Genomic DNA, 25,959 nt, shown 5'->3' with positions numbered 1-25,959 from the left:
TTTAAGAAAAAGGGCTATTCGTATACCCAAACGTCCACGATTTCGTGAAGAATTTACCTTTCTTAGATGAACCTTTCATTAATTTTGTGAAGTATACATGTAATACTTTGAGAATTTTGAATGAAATGAACCCGGATAATACTGCATTGTGTCAACCACGGATTTTTAATTGCGTATTTTTAAGACAGTACGTTGTTTTTTGGCCTTTTCTGATCTTGGTTCAAAATTTAAATACAAATTTGTTTATTTTACAAAGATACATTTCGTAGCTTTATAACAAAACTACTTTAATCTCACTAAATTTACGAGGTACATTTCAATTTGATACCCTAAGGCGATAAAAGATGTCATAGAAATTAAAAGAAAACAAAACATATTTGGGGTGACTAAGGTTCAGCGGTTATACTGGGAAGGAAAGCGATACATGTTTGTCCACTATGAACGAATAAACGTGATCGATTCACGCTTGATTTAGTTGGTCGATTTTAGGTTGACGTCAGTGAGTTGATTTCAGACAGATTATATAAATACTGTTAAAACTGTCAGTTTCTCATTATTGCATAAAAAATAATCATGAACGTCCGCAAAATTTTGATGGTCCTAGCAGTGACCGTTGTCGTAATTTATGCGCAATGTCCCCACGATGATGCAACGCTGCTGGACTGGAATGATAGTAGTGCATGGCAAGATGGGCAGGTAGGTTTTTTTTATTTGTTTACCTGTCTGTCTGTGACAAATAAAGTGTGTCTGTTACTTTTATTTTAACATATTGTGACGCACTTTTATGATTTTTTTGGCTCCTATATTGTAAAATAATACAACATGCACATATACTACATTACACGATTATCACGACTTTAAAGAAGATCATATTGGGTATAGGTACGTTGGTATATATGTGTATAATATATGAAGGGAAGTTCTTATATTAAAGTTTTCTTGAACGTCATTAAATGCCGCGTAACTGTACTATCGAAACAAACTCGGAGTCTTTATTACTGACATGTGTAAAATCTATCCGGGGGAGGTGGGTCTCGCGGTTGAAACTGCACTTTTAAATTAAAGTTGTTAATTATTTCTTACATTTGGACAAAAAAAAAAACTAAATATAGCATCATTTATCATGTGATTACACATCGTCTTTCGTTCGTTTAATCGCACGATAAACGCACGATAGAAGCGTTTGTTTATATTCTTGTTGCAACTTTTATTTTAATATTTTTTAAATAATATATTTTCATTAATTCTTTTTGTTTCTTTTTTTTATCTTTCTCGGTTATTCGTTATTTGCTAATGTTATTATTCTTCATCGTTCGTTTATCGTGCATTTAAACGCACGCTATGAGCGTTCGTCTATCGTGCGTTTATACGCACGCTGTGAGCGTTCATTTATCGTGCGTTTAAACGCACGATTGAAGCGTTTGTTTTTCGTGCTTTTGGTGAGCGCTTAGCGTGCGTTTGGGTATCGTGTGTGCGGAACACCTAAACGTCTTGAGGAGTGTATACATTTGTATTTGAATAGGCAAAGTAGTATTAATGAAGGTATTGGAAAAATCACGCATTTTGTCCAATATCATCACCGTGTTTACATAAGTTTAGAATTGAACCTTTGACCACTGACATCATACAAGTAACACCAACTACATGTGATTAAAGTCATATACAATACAAAAAGTGTAAACCCACATTGTAATGAACTATGACACATGCAAATGTCAATTATATCTTTTCATCTTAAACATATTATAATTGTTTATTTGGTAGTTAGTAGCATTGAATTAACTTGTAAATAAATTTAATCGCTTTAAGTTATAGTATCTTCATGAGAACAGGCCGATTTTCCATGCGAACGTACAATTGCTTGCGGATCTTTTTCAATATTCACATAGAATATATTTCTTTCTTTTTTTTTTTTATTAAAACACGCCAATCTCATTTAGAATTATGAAGTTTCAAGAGTAGAGAAAACACATTTCTAGCTATTTATATAAACCACGCCGACAATAACCGAATCGGTGTTCGCCAGCACGGACGCTTAGATACAAGATGAAATATAATTGAATAAATATGTGAAATGTAATTATGTTTCACTTTTTTATTTTTCATCGGCGAGTAAAAGTTTTGACCGTTACAATGAAGCGCGCTAGCGCCATCCAGTCGAGCTGTTATGCATGGATGTCGAAACATGTCACATACGAGTATATATTCAAGAAAACTCATTTATAATAGTGAACGTATGAAAACTGTTCAACATGAATAATATGTTTAATATCAGCTGCAATTTTTGAAATGATTGAAGATGCTTGCTAATATTCCTATCGTTACATAATCATTTTAAATTTCTAGAAACATCATCTTGAAGTGAAATTGTATTGCCCGATCAGTGGGTCTTTGACATGCATGTTTAAAATGTTTTTTTTTTTAAATTTTTGCGTGATTCTTACAACTACTTATACTTAATCAGCAAAAAATTATTCTCATACACGTAAAAATAACACCTACGTCATGTTTAAATCGCTACAACAAGTAAATAACTACGGGTCTCTTTTAACGATTAAATATTTCATATTAACAAATTATATATTTGTAAATGCTCCCGAAGGGTTAACAATACACGTTGTATTATTTTATCACGCAATCTCGCCTCAAAGTTATCGCGTGTTCTATAATAAAATGTGACTTTTTGGTAGTACCTACGAAATATATATATAGTGGGCGTACCTCAAACATGACTCTGATCTCCTAGAATGATAATGCAGTTTTAACAGTTTCACTGTAATATAACATGATGTAAAATATAATTAGAAATACAAAAGACAGTACGAACGAAAACAATCAAACAAATACAAACATCAACAAAGAACAACAAAACAACACAAAACAAAGAAAAACACCTCCTCGAAAAAAAAAAGTAAAAAAGACCCAAGAACAACAAAAAGAAAGAGAAACCGACGCTCCAATTCTTTTGTTTACTTATGATTTACATAGACAGGTGTTCATATTGTAATTTGACAATATTTTCCCTAGGTCCCAGCAGCAAATACCGATGTCATACTAACGGGGAGGGTTTTATTCAATGCCCAGCCTCCAATTTTACGCCACCTTACCATAGCCCCTGGGGCCGAGCTGGTTTTCGACCCTAAAACAAATGTGCATCTTAGAGTCCAAGCCATATATATAGAGGGTGCAGTGCATATTGGTTCCGAAAGCTGTCTTTTCCAAGGAAACGCGAGAGTGTCATTTTTGGGTAAGATTAAACTGTTTTATGTCTTTTAACAGACAGTTCAAGCGTATTGTACGTGTACATGTATTATTTCATAACCAATATCCTTCTATTGTAATTCTACGTAAACGTGTATACATGCAAAGCTCAAACACTAGGGCTTTTCTGTCAAACATAAACCCTGACTGGTGTTAGTGATGGAATGTTTACATGTAATCGTATCCAATAACAGGATCAGGTGTACCTTCGATTTAAGCTTGTATTAAAACTTAGTAAATACCCATTTTCTATCCATTTTCCTGGTTTTTCTTATTTAATATGCGAAGCATACGCCATATAGATCATTTTATTTTTTTACAGGAGAAGTTTTTGAAGATAAAGTGTTACTGGTCAAATCAGGAGGTACTTTAGAAATACACGGAGAGAGAAAGTTACCATGGACCAAGCTTGCACAGACTGCCCCAAAACTAAAAGAGAAACCGGATGTATTGGACGGAGAGGTAAATCATTGCCATAGGTTTTTTCATTGCACGTTTAGTATTAGATAGGTTACTACTTTGTATCCATAGCGGATTTGATGCCCATTATTTCTGATGGACATACACTGTCTGTCTCACCGTTCATTTTCACAGCGTAGGATACATAACTACTTTAAAATTGAAACAAAAAGCATCTAAATAAAGAATAAAAACAAAAACAAAAACATTCGTTTCATTAATCCAGATTGTATTTTCATACATAATAATAGTTTGTATGATACATGTAGTTCTCTGCACAGCATTTGGATTAATTAAAACAAACTTACATTTTTGTATGTACATGTACATTGTATATTGACTGTGGTCATGCAATGTAATATGCGCCCATCCGTACGATAATCATTATAATATGTGTAACTAAAAATAAGCATGGGTGATAAGTCAAACAACAGATTTTCTGTCATCCCTTGCTCTAATATGTTTTTGATATATTTTTCCCACCAGGATAATCTCGACTTCTGTAACGACAAATGTAATAGAGGATTGCTTGTATACGAACTGAACCCTACAGATGGCAAACTGATCCAAGCACACCGATTTGATTTTATTGTCCACAAGTCTGAACTAGAGAATAGAATAAACCAGTTTTCAAAAATGATTGCTAGTACGTATATACATGTACTTATACTATATAGAAGAATCGACCGATCTATGTGAGGGTTAGGGGGTGTGACACCCTTTTGGTTGGAAAACTTTATGCAGAATATGGAGACAATGAGTGAATAGTAAACTGTAGTTACTTTATCTTAAACAGATTTCTGAATTTGACCCACTTTGAATTTCTGGATCCACCCTTAGAAGTGTAAAAAGAATACTAAGATGACAAAAGTACTGATACTTGTACAGTTATAAGACCCTGCTTAAAGTTCAAGTACATTTGCTTAAGTCAAGCAGATAATTTTTATTGATACATGTACCAAGGCTAAAAAAAAGATTCAGCATTTTAAAATCTGTCTACCATTGGACACCCTTTCAAATTTTCAGAAATGATATTGCCATTGTTTTGCTTCGTTGAACCCCATTTCGTTTAAAACTAATAACCATAATAGACTTAATACTTTCTACTATTTTATTGTGTGTTAAAGCGTTTAGGATTAACCATCAAAGTTAACATTTGTTATTTAAATTGCAATATTTTAGTATACATCAACAAACATGTATGAACAAGTCAGAGTTTGATAAATTTCAATTAAAGTAACACATAAAATATCAAAACTAAAGTGCTATAAATCAAATCAGTTTTTGTTGATAAAGATAAGAAAAGTTAAAAATGACGAAAAATTAATAATGATTACCCAATCTCATATATGAAAGTACATATTCATGGAGTATAAGAAGCATGTACATGTATCAATTCAATGTACAAGTAAATGCATGTACCTTGTAAGTTAAATTTTAATCTGAAGAGATAAAATTCAATATTTTCCTTTATCACAAACAATAAACTGCGACGAAATTCCCAGTCCAAATTTCTCTTTCAATTTCAGATATCCCTAACGGCAATATAATTGGTATTGGAATTAAAAAGCAGATAGTTCAAAATAATCTGAACTACGACTTGACTGGTGTCTTTGAAACAGTTGAAAAGCTTTTACCACAGGGGCAACAGACGCAGCTCCGTAACGTAGACCAAGGAAGTGCCTATGCTTTATTAGCAGTGAAAGGTATGATTTAACCTAAATGGCTGAAGTCAGCGACAAGAACGCGCTAAATCCTCACGTATTACGTGTAACATTGTTTAACGTATTGAACGTTGAACGAAAATCATGAAAGAAAATTCCTTAAACATAACAAAACATTCAAAATACTGACCATACCACACAACCGGTACATTTGGTCATTTAATCTTTTTTCTCTTACGATTATTTGTTTCATTTTGTACATGTATTCCCGATGTTTTTTTAATGTTATTATTTAAAATAAAACCTAGACTATAACCGGAGTCGTCCGCTTCTTATAAATCTGCACCTATGTTGTACTTTTTGTTAATTTGATATAATACATGTATATGTAGAAGTTGTTCAGGCAATGTTCCCCTGTTAAATGGCTTTCCTTCACCTTTTTTGATTTATTACATGCATATAGTAATGTAAGTTGAACAGAGGGCCGTGCCGAAAACATGTATCAGCTTCTAGTGTGTTTCATATGATATTTGAAGGAAGTATTGGGATCGTTATAACAAAATATTCTAGCGTCAGAGCGTCTCAAATCATTTTGCTTTTAACATGGTTATAGGTCTCCTGGATACAACAGTTGAGGCGTTTGAAGAGAATATCAAGACAACACATGAAGTGACCGCAAAACTCTACTACACACAGTATGCATACGTCATGGTAACTAACGTTCGGAACAATGCAGGGGGTTGTGAAAATAAGGTGAACTTTAGAGTGTATGACGATGCTCTGTACAGACCAACAATTACTCTTCTAGATGACGTCAGCACATGGCGTGCAGGTAATTTTTATGAAGAGAGAGAGAGAGAGAGTACCCAGAATGTAACGTTTTGTGACTTATTTAAGAAGGTAGACCTAAGGTAAGGGACACAACTCTTACAAATCCCCGGAACGTTTGTTTCCAGCATTTTACACCTATCACATGTATGCATCAAAGTACAGTGTAACTTGGATTTGTTTCACTCTGTTTCAAATGAAAGCTTGAAAGGCTTTGGTGGAATTGAATATGACACAAACATATCACCGATTTCAAGAGTTATGTCCCTTACCCTAGGTCTACCTCCTTAAAGCATCTAAATTATTATCACAATGTACAACCGAGAAATTAAACAGGCAAGTGAATAATCAAAGGGTTGAATTTCTTTGCACAAGAGGGTTCAACTCGTGGTCTTTAAAGTTGCAGTACTTAAAATTTATTTTTCACACATCTTGGGTGATTTTGTTTTTTTTTACGTTTCTTGCAGCTGTTTTTTTTTTATAATTCCACTAGAAACAATATTAATGTATCGATCACACGTATAGTTTGGTTTTATCGAAGCACGAACAGCTGTTGATGCACTGGTTGAATTGAAACTGATACTTTGTAGGAGACAAGTTGGTTTTGGCCTCTACAGACTATAGTAACAACCAAGAGGAAGAGGTCACAATACTCTCTGTTACATCCTCCTATGAACTTCGTCTTACAGGTAAGGGCATGCAATTTCTAATATCTTCGTGAAGTAATACATCCAACTTGAATTTTCGTAATAATGCTTATTGTTGAACCTTCCTAGATTTTCCATTTTCCATTCCACTCTCACAGAACAAAATATAGTGATCCTAATGTTGGCCACAATATACAAATATAAATGTAGTTTGTTAAATGTTATTTTAATAGTGTACATGTATTTAACGTAGAGTGGAACATTATATAGCGCCTTTAACTTCGAAATTTAGGATGTAGGGCTATCTGTTCAATGGATTTGTTTTTTTTGCGTTATAACCATACACTTTCATCCTCCCTCTCCTTCTGTCAGCTCCATTGAAGTACACCCACTTTGGACAGATATATAAAGGGGTTGACATGAGAGGAGAAGTTGGTCTCCTGACGAGGAACGTTAAGTTTGATTCAGAGGAGGCTTCTACCAGCAAATTCTATGGAGGTCACATTAAGGTAAACTAACCAATATTTGATATACATTGTAATGCTAATTGGAAAATATGCTATTTGAACATACACATGTACTAAAAAATCTTTACATGTACATGTAATAACATTGGGAAACTGTTGACAACATTAGCAATGAATGCTATATTTTATCATGTAATGTGAACTGGTTCAGTTTTGATCATTTTTTTTATGAATATTCATGTAAAGTTTATCAAATTACAACATAGCAACTAAAAAAGGAACGCCAACGTCTCTCCTGCATGATTTAATCCTAAGTATAAGGAAGGTAATAAAGTATATGTTATTGTTACCATTTTATCGAATAAATGTTAATATAGGTTTATTCAAAATATAGGAAAAATTAAAAGAGCTTAGGAATCATGATGAAGGGAAGTAACTTGAATGGTTATATAGGCAAGTTATACAAACATTGGCGGGAATATTTTAAGTTAATTTCCTTTGATTTGTAAATGGTCGAATCCTACTTCAATATCCAAGTCCTGCACTTTGAAATGTAAATTGACTACATGTATTTCTTAAACAATGTATTCAGCGATAATTTTTTTTGAGAAAAACATCCCGAAATATCCCAATTATTATTACATTTACTTGAGGTATATTACAGGTACTAATGGGTTTCGCATCAGTGCATATTGAAGGAGCAGAATTAGAAGATTTAGGGCAACAGGAAGTATTAGGTAAATCTAATGACAGAAAAATCATATGTAACGTATATCACTGTGGCACTTTGTTCTTCCGTTTGAAGTCAATATGTATGTTTTGGGTAACATTTTTTGCAATTTCAATTATTATCTGTGTGTCTTTAATGTTTAATCCACCCTTCGTAAGCGGGATTTACAAAGTAATCATACTGTTCGTCCGTCCCTAGATCCTATCAGCAACCCTATGGAACCCACTAAGAGGAATTTTATGAAACTTGAAAACATTTTTGTCATATGATCCCATTGTGAACTTCTTATTTTGCTTTTCCATCTAAATGATTGGTCGTTCACTACTCTCTAAACATTCCCACATTGGATTGATCTTTAGGTTTTTCAATTATGTTTCAGGAAAGGGCTGGTGGGGATCACCATGTGGGCTTTGGTCACATATTTTATATCCCCTGCAAACAAAGTTTATGGAGTTTATACGAATAACACTGTCTGTCTTTTGTCTGTCCGTCTGTCAGTCCATCTGTCCGCATTTCTTGTTAGCGAGAGGGATTGGAATGAAATTTTACAGAAAAGTTGGTCATCATATGTAGATGTGCATAAAGGAAATAGTCAATGTTGGAGGAATCCAAAACTAGATAATCAAATTGAAAGTTTTAACATGTTAAAACTTTCGGGGTTTATCGAGACAATCCTTTCTGTCTGTTTGTCCGTCCGTCTCCCTGTTCGTCCGTTCGTCTGTCTGCCCACATTTCTTGTGAGCAGAACTCATTCCTCATAAACCTCGAAAGGGATTTGGATGCGATTTTCCACAAGGTTGGTCATCATATGTACATGTACAGTATGCATATGTGCATAAATGAATATAGTCACATTTGGAGTACTCCAAGGGGGGATAATCTAACTTAAGGGTTTAACATGTTAAAACGTCGTTAGCGCAACTCCTCTTCAACCGATCAAGGACTTTTGATGTTATTTTAAAGGAAGGTTAAGTAAATGTACCTGTATCGTATGCAGATATGCACGCAGAAAGATAGTTCCTGTCCTAGGACTCCAAAGGGAGATAATTAATCTCACATGTTTTAACTTATACTTCATTTAAAGCGTTTTTTTTCTCTTTGTGAGCTTGGTCACATTATTTCTAGTTTTCTAGTTAATATCAAATTGTTTAAAAATTATGTAAAGTGTCCTCTATCTTTAGGTTCCTATTCAATTCACTTCCACATGTGTGAAGATGTTGAAGGAATGACCAACAGACCATGGATCAGACAGAACTCCATCCATCATACAAACAGTCGATGTGTTACTATCCACAATACCATGGGCGTATTGGTGAGTGCATAAACATCTATCGAAAAGAAATTGGGACAAAGATTTCTTTGAAAGCTGAAAGAAGAATCCATTAAAGGTTGTATTGGTATCTGTTTTGTTCAGAACACAAAATTGTATATTCGGAATAGTTTTTCATGGGATTATTAAACAAAGATATACGAAGATAGCGTGTTGAGATAAATCCTTATAGAACCGCCGATCTTTCAAATTCCTGCGAAATGTTGAAATTGGAGTATCTCGCATGATATTTAATAAACATTTATTTGTTATGTGAAACTGACACGCATGTACATACATTTCGAAAAAAGAAAATGACAAACGGTTTTTGTACCCCCACTGAAGGAATTGTTGATATAATGAAACCTCCTTGTCCGTCACTCTTCACTCCGAAATTCTTTGCTATTATCTCGGCTCCCAATGGATTGGTTAATTTCCAATTCGGTCTGTGGCTTCATATAGATATGTAAGAGAATTTGATTGCTGTTTGATATGCGACTTTCCCTAGTTTCAGCTCTCAGTGGATGAAATGTTTTCAAATTTGGTTACTCTTTAAACGTAGGGCATACGTTTTAAGTGATTTTATCAAATGGTATGGTGGATGAGGGTATCTTTAGCAGGACAACGCGTGCCAACTCATGTCTTTTTAAAATTTATTTTTAGATCCAAAACAACGTGTGTTATAAATCTGTTGGCCACAGTTATTTCTTAGAGGATGGTTCTGAACAGAAGAATGTGTTTGATGGTAACCTAGGACTGGGTACTGATAGACCACCAAAAGGATTCGGTCTTATTAAGACTGACAAGTAAATCACAACTCCTTACTTGGACAGCTTTACAATTTTCTTTTTTTAATACGCGACAGGTGCTGCGTGCACCCAAAATACACCAGCCCTGAAAAACTGTCAGTTAAAATAATAAAACACTCATAAATGGTCATGTATTCCCATGGGCGGATCTAGGAGGAGAGTTCTGGAGGTCGGACCACCACATTGTTGGAAATTGTTTTTTTATTGATTTCATGCAGAAGTTGGTCAAAAATGTGCAAACAAGAGCCAGGAAATCCCCTTCTCAAAATCTCTGGATACACCCCTGCCCTGTACTCCCGTCGGTGCTACTTGAGCTACCATGACTTTAGCGCGTGCTGCGTTGTATTCCTATCTTCAACCCCTATATTGCATCATATTGGTCATTGTTATATTACATGTGAAATGGAAATTTGGATTTTTGTGTACATGTATGTTCCATGTATGGAGCAATTGATGTATAGTATATTGTAGACACGTTCTATACACTCTTGGTTAACTGGGAATGCATAGTGCACATTAGATAGCAGGATATGGCAAATAAATATGTTTAAAATTCTAATTTACAGTTTCCACGAAATACATGTAGCTAGATATTTTACTTCTAAAGTGTGAAAAAGTGAATTATATTGGTTACGTTTTTTTTTCAAATTTCAATCCAATTATCTATAGTTGACTAGGATAACCTGGACTTCCGGTGATGTAAATGACGTTTCGGCATCTTTACATACGAATGATTGTAATATGCTTCACATACAATTAGGACTAACCGCACAGAATATAAAAATCCTGAATGTATATACAAGAGATAAATGTTTTACATATAAACTATTCCTCCTTCGCCAAGCAATACGACATAATTTTTTTGTAGCTGTCCTACAACTTTCTGGATCACAAATCCAAAGAATTACTACAGAAACAACGTCGCAGCCGGAAGTGACGTAAGTTTCTTTTCAACTGATGGTAAACAAATTGTCATGAGTGTTTTATCTTAGCATTGTTTAAATGTAACTACGATCATAGCATGCACATTGCAAACTATCACTTTTGCTACAAATAAATTTATCTCATGTTTGTTGAAAATACATATTATCATTAGAAATTAAACAAATCAGCTGTTTTAAGCCTGCAAAAACTTGACAGAAGTGAAAGATAATTTGTTGCTAGGGGTAAAACAACGCGACATAAATGGCTAGCCAGTGCTAAAACAATGATACAATGGAGTTTCTGTGATTTATTTCTTAATTTGACTGCTTTGACAATCACCAACCATTATACTTTTAGTGTAGAGGATTTTGGTTCAACTATCCTGACGTGCCCTTGACTGAGATAAATCCAACCAGATGGATGAAAAACAGAGAAGCCAGATTTACCGCTATCTACCAGTTTGAAAATAACGTTGCACATTCAAATGGTCATGTAAGTCTTAAGATAGAATGTGAATGTAATGTTAAAGAAAATGTACGTTTACAAGATACACGTGTTAATTAAGAGTAACCCGTCCTCTAAAGAGAAACAAAAATTATATTGCGCTATTAAAACCGCTGTAAACCGACACATCGTTCAGAATCATTTAAAAGTATTCACATTCTCTGCAGTTAGTTAGACCATTCACGAATGTTGAGTTACTGCATTTGATGTTGCAGGAAAGTGCATATTCGAATTAACTAAAAATGAATCCAATATGTGATTTGCCCACTTCAAAGTGGTAACACATACGTCAAACATCGTGTTGCTAACCCTTTGCATTTGGTTTGGTGTAGCATGTGGTGTTAACGAGATAGAGTTAGGACTGATTGAAGCCGAGTCAGAGACAACTGTGTCAGAATGAGGTGGCATGCCTACCTGCAGGCTGTTAATTCTGTGAGCTAGCACAAAAATGATGCAGCTAAGGATATCAGACAAACACATTTACAAGGCAAGGTCATTTTGATTGGTCAATAGTTTTCGTCCTAAAATGCATAAAATATATGTCGTAGGACATTAGACCATAATTAACCAATAAATTAACATACACAAGTTGTGAGAAAGTACATGCATGAATGTTTACACCTTGTACGTCATTTCAGGCTGGTCTCTTCGTTGACAATATTTTGAAACCAAATGGAGAATCAAATGGCTATAACAAGTACAGACCAATGAAGAATCCAGTAGAAAATAACTGTATGCAAAACCCCAGGAAGTGTGTTGACGAATGTGTCTATCTGAAACGATTTACAGGTTAGTTATTGTCATCCAAACAAATGTGTAAGAAAACCCTCCTAGGGGCTTGCTCCCATTTTAAAATTTGCAGCCCGAATAGTATACATGTAACCACGCTCAGGGACTTCTCACTATCAAATATGCAATATTATCATACTAATATGAACATGTACATGTATATACTAGTTGGGTGATATATATGATGGTGGGAGCAAGCCCCTGTGAATGAAAATAAAAGATTCTCGGTGGACAATCCAATTTACGTGTTGTTATATTTACTGGTAGAAGACAATGAATAGTGTTGTTATAACTTAACAATGTCTATGTATAAACTTAATTCCGTCAATCGAAAGATTTATTTGGGTTTTTATTGCAGATAAGTTTTCGAACATCAGGCATACTTGTATATGTATATTGAAACTATTTTATAGACACATTAAGATTAACCTGAAAATGATGTTTTCGTTGCAGGTTACAAGAACAGTAGACAAAATGCATGGATTAGAGGAGGGTGTATTCATCTAGAGTCTGCATCGTAAGTTTACTCGTTTGTTAACAGGAAAAAAGAAATACATTTTGTAGTACTAGTTAATAATAGGATAATTAATTGGAAAGAGTGAATAACCAAAATATTATCACGAGTGCCGAAGAACGCCTAGATTTAACAAGTGTACCGAACTTGTTCCTCGCAAAAGTTAGATTCTCCAGCGTTCTTGGCACAAGTGATCATATTTTGTTTATTCACGATAACCAATTCATTATCCTATTTCTTATATAGGTTTTCTTCATAATTTATCGATATTTTCAATATATATTTGAAATTTTGTAATTGGCGGATTGATACATATATCAAAATTATGACGTTTTGGCGGGAGAAAGCGTTCGAGTGAAATTACCGAATTTATTTGACAGTGTGAATTATCGAAATTTATTACACTGGGAACATTCGATAAAAAACTGCTATTTATATAATAAATATATATAATGGATTTTATTCTCACAACAGGTTAAGCAAATTTAATGTTGTTCCATCTCAAATTCGGAAATGGTATTTGCAGATTTTATACATGTATCACGTATGTATCGTACCTTCGTGTTGATGTCACTTTTTATTTTATTTTCATAACTACCATGGTTTCTCTTGACAGTAATTCATTAAATATATTTAAGACCTTTTACCCGGCCAATCATTGGTACTTGTTTGTGTTATATATGTACAAATAAACAGGTAATATTTAATTTCTAAATTTGATTTTAGATTATCAGACAGTCTTACCGGCGTCGTTTTTCTAAGGTTAGTGTATTTGCTGCTACCAGTTTTGTTTGTAATGCATGTGGGATGTGTAAACAGTGACCACATTATGAGGCTGAAATGAATATACCAAATATCAAAAGACACAGCTAGAAAATTCGACATTTCAAGATGACATGCACATGTTAAAGTGTACAATGTTTAATAAATGTACCAAGCCTATCTCGAAAAGATAATTGAAAATAATGATGTTCATCAATATTTACTGATAAACCAATTAAACTAATGTGAAATTGTAGTGATATTATTGTTGGGAATATTTCCGGATTTAAAAACTGTGTCGTCCGTTTTTGCACTGTACAGAATTTGCTTCACATTTATTTGAAATCTCATTTGTAAAACCAGAAAACGTTGTTAATCAATAACAAATGGCAGGGGAAATAGAGACAAACTGAATCATTTATTGAAATTACGAGGTTGACATATCTGAATATGTATTGTAGTTCTCAAATCCGGTTGAAGTTATTATTATTGTTATAATATGTCTTAAAAGAACTACACATTTCCTCTAACTTTACAGAGATAATGCTGCCACACAGCACCTAGAACGCAGTGTGTTGATTGGTGATTCTGACAATATGGGAGAGCCAGAAACGTTCCTGCCATCAAACAGCACTCTTCAGAGATCGTTTCCATTTGGAAGAAATTCGTAAGAATTTCAGTTTATATGTATGAATGAATAACTATTGAAATGACCCAACTTGATGCAAAGTATTACATGTATACTGGTTTTTGCATTATCACATACTCTATACATTTTGTTTCTCTATCACTTGTAAGTTGTAAAAGTACGTGCTGAACCATATGGTTATAAAGCATCCAAAACTCTTGGTAACTGCACCTCATTCTATCTCCTGTAGACCCACCAACCCCAGGTAATCCCAGGTAATCGTACCACAGTCTCCTGTAACAGCCCCAAGCCCAGGTAACCACACCTCACCCTCCAATAACAGCCACAACCCTGGTAACTATACCTCGCTCTCCTGTAACAGCCCCAAGCCCAGGTGACTGTATCTCGCTCTCCTGTAACAATCCCAAGCCCAGTTATCTGTACCTCACTTTCCTGTAAAACCACCAAGCCCAGGTAACTGTATATCGTTCTCATGTAAAAGCCCCAAGCCCAGGTAACTGTACCTCGCTCTCCTGTAACAGCTCCATGCCCGGGTAACTGTACATCGCTCTCATGTAAGAGCCCAATGCCAAGTTATCTGTATCACATTCTCGTATATCAGCCCCAAGGTCAGTTATATATACCTCGTTCTCCTGTAACACCCCCAAGTTCATGAAACTGTGCCTCGCTCTTCTTTAACTACATCAACCCTGTATTAAAAATATGAATGATATTTAAATGAATGTTTTAATTGTTTTAGGAACATGCGCTATAACGCCCACGTAGGGGTAGAATACGTGAAGGGTCCATCTTACCTTAACAGTGTCTGGTTTGCTGACTTCAGTAATACGAAAAATTATTACCAGATGGGGGCTGTTGGATTCCGTCGCAAGGATAAGTCCTCAATGTCACCTAGAAACACAGTCACCGATCTGAGGTTTGGCTATGCTGATGTAAGTATGCAACATTTCACTAGTATACTATTTTTCAAATACCAAAATCCCAATCCAACGTATCAATAAGGGAAATAACTGTATGATGTACAAGGGATTTTGGAGTAACTTTCATTTACCTCACTTTTATCAAATACATAGGAAAATCTTAATCGAAAAATAAGTTGTAGAAGAAAAGTTTGCTCATAAATCAACAATGTCGAAATAGGAAGCCAATAGAATATCTGAGATGTTCTATCATTGTAATATAAGGAATGAAGCTCCAGTGGTTTTCTTAGAAATTTGGAATTGCTAAAAAGTCTACACGTTCACATGTAAAATATGTATGCGCAATAGACTATAATAGCACAAGTTAGAGGACCTTATTACCATGATGTTTAAAATTACAATGATAGCATCAGAGTTAAAACAATGGAAATTGTTATAAAGTGTAAATTAAATAAACTATAAATTTCAATTAAATATAGATACTCTAAAATAACTAAGCACTCGTGTGATATCGTGTTGAACAGGTGCATGTATGGTCGAGCTCAGTTCAGATGGCTTAATAACTTATTAACAGGCCGCAAAAGGGGAGGGGCCGGAGAAATGAATAATAAAAAAAGTAGAATTGTATATTCCAAATACATTGTATATGTAGAGTTCTAATTAAGTAGAATGAACTCTCATATGAAGTAGCCACTTCGAAACAGTTGGGTCGAAATTTATCAGTTAATATATAGTAAATTTAGAACCGATGCGGGGAATGGCCGTGAGATCCGGTTATACTCCCCCCTTTCCGTCCAAAGTGATTATACTTTGTCTTGCAAAACTACAGTTACAACTCTGCAACGGTGACATGAATACACATATGTCCAATGAACAATGAATAAATAGGTCTCTTGACATTTCTGATTTACAATTTTACACAGCCCACGGAAGGAAACAGAGTTTTCGATTACGAAGAAGGAGATAAGTTATATACTGAACTTGACGGTGATGACACTTCCAGTTTCCGAGATGCTGGTGGTTCTGTCAGCGGAATGACATGCGCAGATCAAACTGTTGTCCCTACTGTCGTCAGACCGGAACCATTCCATTTAACAACTTCCTGTCAAACACGTGATAATTGGAATATGGCTTGGTGTTGCCATAACTTTGGTGAGGTAATATTTTGATAAACAGGGTAAAGCATTGGTAGCAGTCAATTTGAAGGAATACAAGTTTTTATATCAGTACTTGTTTGAAGTTTAGTCTTGATAAATGGATACATACAGAACTTTAAATATTTGAACCAAAAATAGAGACAGACAAGTTAAACACATTATGTGGAAGGTAGCTTGTAAAAGCCTGTTAGCTTCATTAACTAATTGTATTTTTTTTCACTTTAAGCTCTTTATTCGTCCCCTTTCATTTTACGATAATCATGATTACACTTATTATTGAGATCGGTATTACTTGAGTAGATTTTGTATATCGGCTTTTCTGGCTAAAAGAACAGAAAATCCTACTCTTATGACATGTCAGAAACGAAAAAAATGTATTTGACTTTAAATAATTATTGAAGACCATATAATAAACGCTCTTGAGTGAAAAAGGGATGCGAAAACACCGAACGTTTTTTCTGGAAGCTCCAAAAGACACGACTTCCTGTACGAATGAAATCAGACTATCACTGTTTCCAATGTACGATTTCATTCGCATTTAAATATCGTAATGAAGACTTCGTTCTCTTATATTCAAATAAATGCTGCTAATGAAGTACTTTCATAATATACATTTACGCAGTTGCGATTAAACCACAGACATATTAATATTTCTAGTGAATAAATTGCCATGTAACTATTTTTTTAGATTAAAGTTCACAATATGATGTCTGAATCCAGTAATGACCAGGTCGTTACCATGGTACGTGATGATGATATCACAGCAGAAATTGATTCAGACATTGAACATTTGGCGCCATTCCTTGTGATTCTTGGAGGTGAATTCAGCTATACAATGTTCTACAATGATTTAATACCATCAAAAATCAGACTTCAGACTGTCGGGGTTACTAAGTAAGACTTGTTTTATGTTCTTGATAATTTCCACTCATCCCCATTAGGTTAAAGGTGAAAGAGCACTTTTTCCGAAAGAAGATCTAAGGCGTTGTCAATCGGAACTTCGTATTCTTGTCATTACTTTAGTAACATATCGTAAGTATGCAGTGCATACAAATGTATTCGGGTGTGATTGGTGTCTTATAGTGGCATATGTAACTTGTAAGGAAGTATATAGGTGAAATGTAGGCACAATCCAAACCGACAATCATGAAAAAACAAGACAGTATAAATTATGCATTTTTTTGGCAAAACATATTTTAGCTATTAACCTTCAAAAGACAAAATATGCAATCTTTTCATAAATGATAGCTAAAATGAATGTTGGATTTTAATGGATATTTACAGCCATATTTGAATTCAATTCTTCAGAAAAGCACAGACAACACTTTTCGCATAACATTTCACAGCATTTTACATATTAACCACTTAATATAATATATAGCATTTTAGGGATGAATTATTTTCAGTAAAAACACTTAGGATGAAATGAATAAAGGTCACGAAACACCCATTCTCCCCATTTTGGTGGAAAGACATTTATTTCGTCCGGTTTGTCTGTCAGTCACATTTTATTAAGCACAACTCCTCATAAACTACTTCACTAATTTTCATTTGATTTTGTAATTAAATAAAACATGATATATAGTTGTGCATTTTTCAAGAAATGTAGGAATTTATGATCTTTGCATATTTTTGGAGTTAAAAACCTTTGAATAAATACCTAAAAAACAAACGTTAAAATGTATCTTGTCAGTTTTTTCATTATATTTTATTCTATTATGCATATATAAGCACAAGCAAATGCAATTAGCATATTTACACGCAAAACTAATGGTAGGACGTGGAAAGAAAGATAAATAGCTTACACAACATTCCGTACGTTTGTCCTTTGCATTTTGTTATTGGCAACTATATTTTGTCTGTGAAAATTGACAACATAATGGTTGTACATTACCACCAAGAATATCACAAGTAAAATTACTTCAACGGTGAATTAGAGGATATGATAGGTATGACCAAATTTGGTTTTTACCTCAATTCTATTGTTGTCTTTTATCAATTTCATTTAACGTATAACGTCTTATATCAATAATCAGCTGAATTAATTGTTATCATAACACGATTTTGATTACGATACATGTATGTTCTATTACCAAGCTACATGTAGTTTAAGCTAACATTTTCTTTGGAAATTCAGTACATCGTACTTTACTATATATTTCAGTACGGATTATGTACGTATTGGTGTCTGCTTACCTCCGAATGCAGTGTTTGATTTACAAGTGTTTCACCCCTCAAATTTCAATGGAATAGCCAAATGGACGCGTGTTACATCGTTGAGTGAGCTAGACATGGATACAACTGGTGGTAAATACTTCTACCATGACAATTCTGGGTAAGTTTATTTTTGTTTTTTTGAACGTTGATATTTTTAGCTAAACACTTTACTAGGTGTGTCTTTCTAAGTTGTAATACTTGCACTTACTCGCCTAAATAGGTGAAGTAGGGCAACTAAGGATTATATTTTAACATAGTTGTGTTACATATGCAATGTTACAATTGACTCTGCGGATGTAATTTTCGTCTTACTTCAATACTATTCTAAGATCTTATTGAATGCGTCACATGATGAAATGTGAACAGAATTTTAGAGAATGCTACTTGATATATGACTGAGATACATGTAGTTCGATAAACATACTTTGATACACTATTGCAGAGCAAAGCTACGAGGTTTGGAAATGACCTTTCGATAACAACTTATAGATGTAAAATTATGATTAAATAACTATGCAAGCCATTATCATGCCGTGATTAAAGTTGCTCACTGTTCTTTAGAAAGATAAAAATATAGACAATATAAGGCATAATCTAATTATAATATAGTATAATTTTTTTTCATATTTACATTTACATTTCAGATACTTTGCTGCAATTTTGAGAAACAAGGAGGACTTTCTTTCAGATGAATTGGGATCAGATCCTAGATCACGTGCTGTATTCTTGACCATCAAACTGACGTCTGGTGACAGAACTCAGACAAGGTGTTTAGAAAAAGCACGTGATGAAATTGGTGATCTCTCCCCTCAGGTAATATAATGATGACACTGGTGGTACGATTCACCATCATGCGAGTTTAATGCTTATGCTATGTTTTATATGAAAATTTACTTAAGATTTCATTACATAAACCACTTTTAGATTCGCGTTTTGAAGGATTTTGAGGGAAGTATAAAGTAATCAAGGAAACCAAGAATCCAAATGAAATCAAAAGAATGTAATCCAGGGTCAAAGACCAGAAACGGAAATCTGACATACACAACAAAAATTAACAAAAGTAAATGAGCAACTTGGACTCCACTAAATTCTGAGAGCATGGATCAGGTGCACCGGTATGGTAAGCGTCCTCTGCTTTTTCAGAAACACCCACGGAGTTGCTCATAAAATGAGGAAAGGAAAACTATGACACAATGATCAAATCGTTTTCATGGTGCAGACGGATACACCGTTACGATCCATGATTTCATGATGACGACCATAAAACTTCTGCATTAATGACTTCAACTTTGTAGCAACATGGCAATGTCCCTGAAGCCTAAGTGTGAGAAGTCTGGTGCGGTTAAAAAATCTGCGTATTTACGGCAAGTTCTTGCATAACTTATGAGTTGTGCTGAGGGGATTTAGCCACAGAAGAATAGGTTTCTTACATTTTTTACGAATGTTGAATTACATCAGAAATCGTGAAGCTGATGTATCATATATTAAAAGTACAGACATAATTTAATTCATAACGAATTCCATTTTTTAAAATATATATATATATATATATATATATATATATATATATATATATATATATATATATATCATATAAATTTTTTACAAGTATTATTTAATCGTAGTCTGAACCTACCCTAAAACAAGCAAATGTTATAGATCGATCATTCGTCAAATAAAAAAATAAATGTCGTATGTCTTTGTTAGATAGTTACAGTTGCTAAACGAAGCTTACGGGGTCTTCTGAGGGGAATTCGTCAGAAGAGACAAACATCACCGGTCGTCGATACCAGAGTGTTACCAGCTGATTCAAGTACACCACCATCGGTATGTAGGCATATTGTTTGATTACTGAGCACCAGTTATTTTTAAGATTCGGGCATAATTTGGCTAAGTGATTTATTTCAAAGACCTCACGATGTCTTTTTTTTTAATTTTGATGTGCGGTTGTCACAGAACCCTTTTTTTCTCGATTTTTTTTAAGTTTAAGTAAAGTTCGGAATTATAATATGAGGTTATGCAAGTATCAGAGTTGTCTCTCTTAAAAAAGAAATGCCCATACCATAATTATTTTTGCCACAAAACTACGGGTGATATATAAAAAGCCGAACGCAAATTTTAATAATCAGTAAATTACATGTATAACCTAGTTCTACATTTTCCAAATGGGTTAGAATTTTCCAAATAGGTTGGAATACACTCAATAATACTAATTGGTCAAACAAAAAGTTTACAATTGTTACATTGAAGGATATAGTATTTATATTTACCACACTCTTGTATTTGGTTTATGAAAAGCTGTAGTTTTATCACACTGTGTAAGCCGTTTAAATGTCTGTCTCTGTAAGACTGGCAGTGGGTGAAACATTGTATGAAAAAACACTATTTTGAAAATTTGACTATATGCATCATCAGAATCAAAGAAAAAAAGACAAGATTTTTACTATCATTTTGGTAAATGGAATTATACTTTCCATGAAATGCACTAAAATGAACATGTCATGGGATGATAACTCTGTCAAAAGCTTCATTTTTAGCTCACAAGACCAAAGACAATGTGAGTTATTGCCGTCCCTTGGCGTCCGTCGTCCAACGTCGTTAACAATTTTTCCAAACTTTTCTTCTCTGAAACTACTGGAAAAATTAGAACGAAACTTGGTGTGAGTGCTTTGTTAGGGATTTTTGCTTTAAACTAATATTGGGATTATTGATCTGTCAAAAAAAATGGCTGCTATTATTAACAATAGAACGTAGGGGTCAGACGGACGCTTTTCTTATATATCTCAAAAATCGTTAGGTTTCGCTAAATTGGGACCGGGGTAAAGGTGTTCAGAATGGTGGGATCTATCTGTGGTGAAAGTTTCGTATACATTCATGAAGCCATGTAGGAGTTATTGCCCCTTTGCAATGTTTTTTAGGCCGTTTTTAAAGTTATTACTTTCAAAAATATTCTCCTATGAAACTTGTAGACCAATTTAAACAAAACTAGGTATGCAAATTCCTTTGGGTATTCTGTTTCATTAATTTAATGTGGACATTTTTCATTTGACGAAAAACAAAACTGAAAATAGAACATAAGGGTCAGACAGAAGTTTGTGCATATATCCCCAAAATCGTTCGGTTAAGCCAGATTCTGACATTGGATAAAAGTGTTCACCAAGAAGAGATCTGTCCTTAAGCAAATGATCGTTTTAATCTGCTAAGTCATGTTGGAGTAATTGCCCTTTTTCGATGTTTTCCCTTATTTTTAATGTTCTTTTTTTTTCAAAAATCTTCTCCTCTTAAACTACCAGACTAGTTAGAACTAAACTTTGTAGGACTATTCCTTGAAGGTATAGTTTATAGATCTGATATGGGGATTTTGATCCATTGAAAAACTTGGCCGCTGTTAGAACAAAGGAATCAGTCAGACGTTTTACTCATATATCTCCAAATCTGTTAGGTTAAGCCTAATTCTTTAAATTGTCAGAATGATCAATTTATTAGGCTTACAGAAGTTTGCATTTGATCATAGTTGTTAGACGATCCCTTGTCAAAGTTATTGCCATCGAGAGGTGGAAAATGACATTTTCTTTTTCAGTTTTAAGCCAATATATTGTAAACTATGATAGATAAAAAGAAACTTTCAATTGCTGAAATAATCCTGATGAAGAGGCCTACAAAATGTGTCGGGCGACTTGTTCTTAGAGTAATTCCCCTTGAAAAGGGAAAATGATGTTTTAGCAGTTTCCATCCAATATCTTGAAAAATTAGATTGAATGACCCTTATAATGAGTTCTACCAAAGTCTTCTCGAGTCAAAATTGTCGGACAACTCCTTGGTGGAGTTACTACTCTTGAAAGACACAAATTTAACCAGGTGAGCGATTCAGGTTCCTGGGAGTCTCTTGTTCGAACATTATTTTGAAAAATTTCTGAGCAAATCCAGCCATGGAAATATTGAAAAAAAATGGTCTTTTCAAATAGAGAAAGCATCCTTGAGTGAAATCTTAGTGTCAGATTGGTTGGGTTTTGACATGTATGTTTCTGATTTTTCCGATTTTGTATGATTCTTACAAATACTTACACATAACACTAGTGTAGCATAGTGTTATGTACTAGCTTATGATTGGCTAACCATTTTCTATTCGTTTAAAAATGTAAGAATATAAATTTACATTTATTTATTTTTAGACTTGGGGTGCTGGATCGTCTCACGTTCAGTGGAGTGGTACACCTACTGATGAATGAACATTTGAGCTAATGGCGTCTTTTTTTTTATATTTTTACATTTAAAAATAAATTATAATGAAATACAATTGTTTGTGTATTTTAGAAAACACATGTGATAATTTTGAAAACAAGTCGATGGTACGGCCAAGTAAAATGATATAATCGTAGAGGAATTTGGTTGCTATTTGACTGTTAACATGCTTGATTATATTTGCCCCTTACACCATATGACCGTAGAAAATTCCAGTCCCATTTGAATCTTCGCTGCATTTGTCCTAAATATCATACTATTATTAATATCAATTTGATGAAGTCTATTTTTAGATACTTAATTTAAATGTTGATTTTGTTTACATGAATATGACTTATTCACATGTTCATATCCCTTCGGCTCCTGCGTATGGAGTGTTCATATCACAACTCATACGTTATGCCAGAGCTTGCCGAAACTACGCAGACTTTTTGTATCGCGCTAGAACTCTAACAAAAAGGCTTCTGGAACAGGGTTATGTTGCTACAAGATTGAAGTCCGGAGCAGAATGCTATAAGGTCAGCCTCATAAGAGTGAAGGAATAGGTCAGCAAGTAAAGGAGCACAATTTGTTCCCATTGGAATGCCGACCGTTTGTTGAAAAACTCGTCCATCACAAAGGACAAATATGTTGTCGATTAATATTCCAGCATTTTGTAAACATCTTCCTCTGTTTATTTGGAAGATTGATTTGGAATTAATTCGTACAAAGTATGATGAATCTCCACCAAAAACTATATATTTGTATCTAAGTATAGCATCTTTTTTGGAAAAACAACAATGTATAATGTTTTTAAGTCGGGATTTTAACTTGTTTGACCTCATTCAAGTATTGGATTTCTGTCAAGCTTTGAATAGCGTCTGACACTGGAACTTACTCAAGACACTACAAAAAAACTTTTCTGTAAACCCAAGAATCTTGCAATGCCAGGGGATGACGACTAAAAACTTCAAAGGCCTTGTCTGATGACTAGAAGTTTCAAAAGACGTATTCAGATTCTAGACAAAATCAGTCATCGTTTGAAATGACTTTACAATATGTAACAAAACCACTTGGCATTATATTACACATTTCACTCATCCCTTGTTATCCCTCCTCGTGGAAATATAGTCACGTCGTTCACACACACACACACACACACATATATATATATATATATATATATATAAGATGACATATTCCTCCCTTCAAATTACCGACCCATACCACTGTTACCTTGCATAGGGTAGGTAATGGAGCGAGTAATATATAAATATGTGTATAACCATTTGATAAATATCTTCTGTATGAATACCAATTAGGGTTTTTGCCAAAACGGTCAACCGTACATCAGCTAATCGAAATCTATAACACTGCTTCGAACAGAGATGGGGTAATTGTAATTGTGATCATTAATCAGCTGTAATTGATTACATTTCTTCAAGTAATCATTGCAATCATTAATCAGCCAAAATATCTGATAACTTGTAATGTAATTTAATCAAATACTTTTCAAAATACCCTGTAATTCTGATTACTTTATGATTATATTATGATTACAGATGCTATCACTTCTAACCTCTCTTAAATTCTGTCAGAATCTGTCAAGATTTCTGTTCTACGACAGCAGATAGAACAGAAATCTTGATAGATTCTGACAGGGTCTGACAGAGGATGTCCTGGGTCAGGACACATTTTGCTCTATTCCCTGACTGAAACTGTCATGGGTCGTGACAAGGAAAATAAGAAAAGCTGTTCTAAACTGTCATACCCCTGGACAGTTTCTGACACTAAATCTTTCTATTCTGTGTGACGTAATTTAAGACAGGAAGTCCGCGAGTATTAAATGAAACTCTGACTAATGAAAATAACCTAATCCGATTAGGAAATATATCTTGATTTCAAAATTTACATTGAATTTCCAATTATGTATATATAGCTCGTCACGATCATCATCCCACAATCACTCGATCGTGGTACATTTGTCGATCACGGTCCAGTCAGTCGTCGTTCAAAAATCATCATTGTTTACATGTATTATTTGTTTACATTCTGTCATACACATGTGATATCAATTGAATGAAATTATTTAATTATAAAATTAAAGGTCTTTGTTTTCGTTTTAAGTGTATAAGTGGTAACCGATAACTTTCAGATATTTGGTAATTCTCACAAAGTTCAAGGTTGACATGTTACTTTTTGAGTGAAAGCTACTTTTAACGAAATAAGGGTCACAAATCATTCTAAAAAATGTTTAAATTGACAATTTTAGCAGTAAATGGGTGACTAATAACTAAATATTTTGGTCAAAATTCTCCAAAATGCCACTTTTAGCAACGAATATGAGTGTAAACAATTCCAATTGACCTACATGGTTTTATATGTGGAAAATGTAGAAATCGTTTTATATATGGAAAATGTAGAAATCGTTTTATATGTGGAAAATGTAGAAATCGTTTTATATGTGGAAAATGTAGAAATCATTATGTTAGTTTCATATTAGTGACTGTGACAACTCTATTCAAGGAAACATTCTTCAAAATGTATGAGCGTGAGCAGTTTTAATTTTCATAATGGCCTACAATTACTGAATAAAATGCTTATTTTTTTCAATATAACTATCATGTGGGTGTCTGTGACACATATATTTCTGACAAAATTCTTCAAAAATGTCATGTCCAAGCATTTGTATGAGTGCCTACACTTTTAATTTCTATGAGGGTCTAAAATTAATGACTACAATGCTATTTTGTTTAGATAATTATCCTGTGTCATGTTCTTGCAAAATATGTGAGAGTGAGCACTTTTAATTTCCATGAGGGTCTAATATTAATGACTGAAATGCTAATTTTTTCAATATAACTAGCATGTGGCGGCTGTGATACATTTGTTTGAGTCAAAATTCTTTATAAATGTCATTTTCCTGCGAGGGTATTATGCAGAATATGCTAATTTTTTCAATATAACTACCAAATAGTGGCCGTGACATATCAGTTTGAGTCAAAATTCTTCAAAATGCCATATTCTTGCAAAATGTATGAGTGTGAGCAGTTTTAATTTCCATGAGGGTCTTAAATTAATGACTGAAATGCTAAATTCTTCAATATAACTATTATATAGGAGCTGTG

The 25,959-nt window shown here is 33.9% G+C and overlaps 1 protein-coding gene across 1 annotated transcript; it reads left to right on the top strand.

Annotated features, from left to right (window-relative positions):
* The first annotated feature begins 545 nt into the window (after positions 1-545).
* On the top strand, positions 546-22,907 carry LOC148598726 (cell surface hyaluronidase CEMIP2-like). Its single transcript, XM_088561765.1, has 24 exons — positions 546-696; positions 3,028-3,247; positions 3,584-3,723; positions 4,207-4,366; positions 5,250-5,426; positions 5,998-6,216; positions 6,803-6,901; positions 7,232-7,368; positions 7,991-8,063; positions 9,238-9,368; positions 10,029-10,171; positions 11,043-11,112; positions 11,456-11,590; positions 12,241-12,391; positions 12,845-12,908; positions 13,632-13,667; positions 14,206-14,334; positions 15,056-15,248; positions 16,160-16,393; positions 17,082-17,287; positions 18,558-18,728; positions 19,255-19,423; positions 20,318-20,437; positions 22,783-22,907. The coding sequence occupies exons 1-24, from the start codon at positions 574-576 to the stop codon at positions 22,837-22,839; spliced, it is 3,357 nt and encodes a 1,118-aa protein (XP_088417891.1). The 5' UTR covers positions 546-573; the 3' UTR covers positions 22,840-22,907.
* Positions 22,908-25,959: the final 3,052 nt, after the last annotated feature.

This window comes from Perna viridis, chromosome 14, assembly GCF_037379345.1.
Source record: "Perna viridis isolate PV_CMFRI_1.1 ecotype Kerala chromosome 14, ASM3737934v1, whole genome shotgun sequence".
NCBI lineage: Eukaryota > Metazoa > Mollusca > Bivalvia > Mytilida > Mytilidae > Perna > Perna viridis.
Note: the sequence above shows the minus strand (reverse complement) of the source record. Positions and strands in the feature narration are given on the sequence as shown.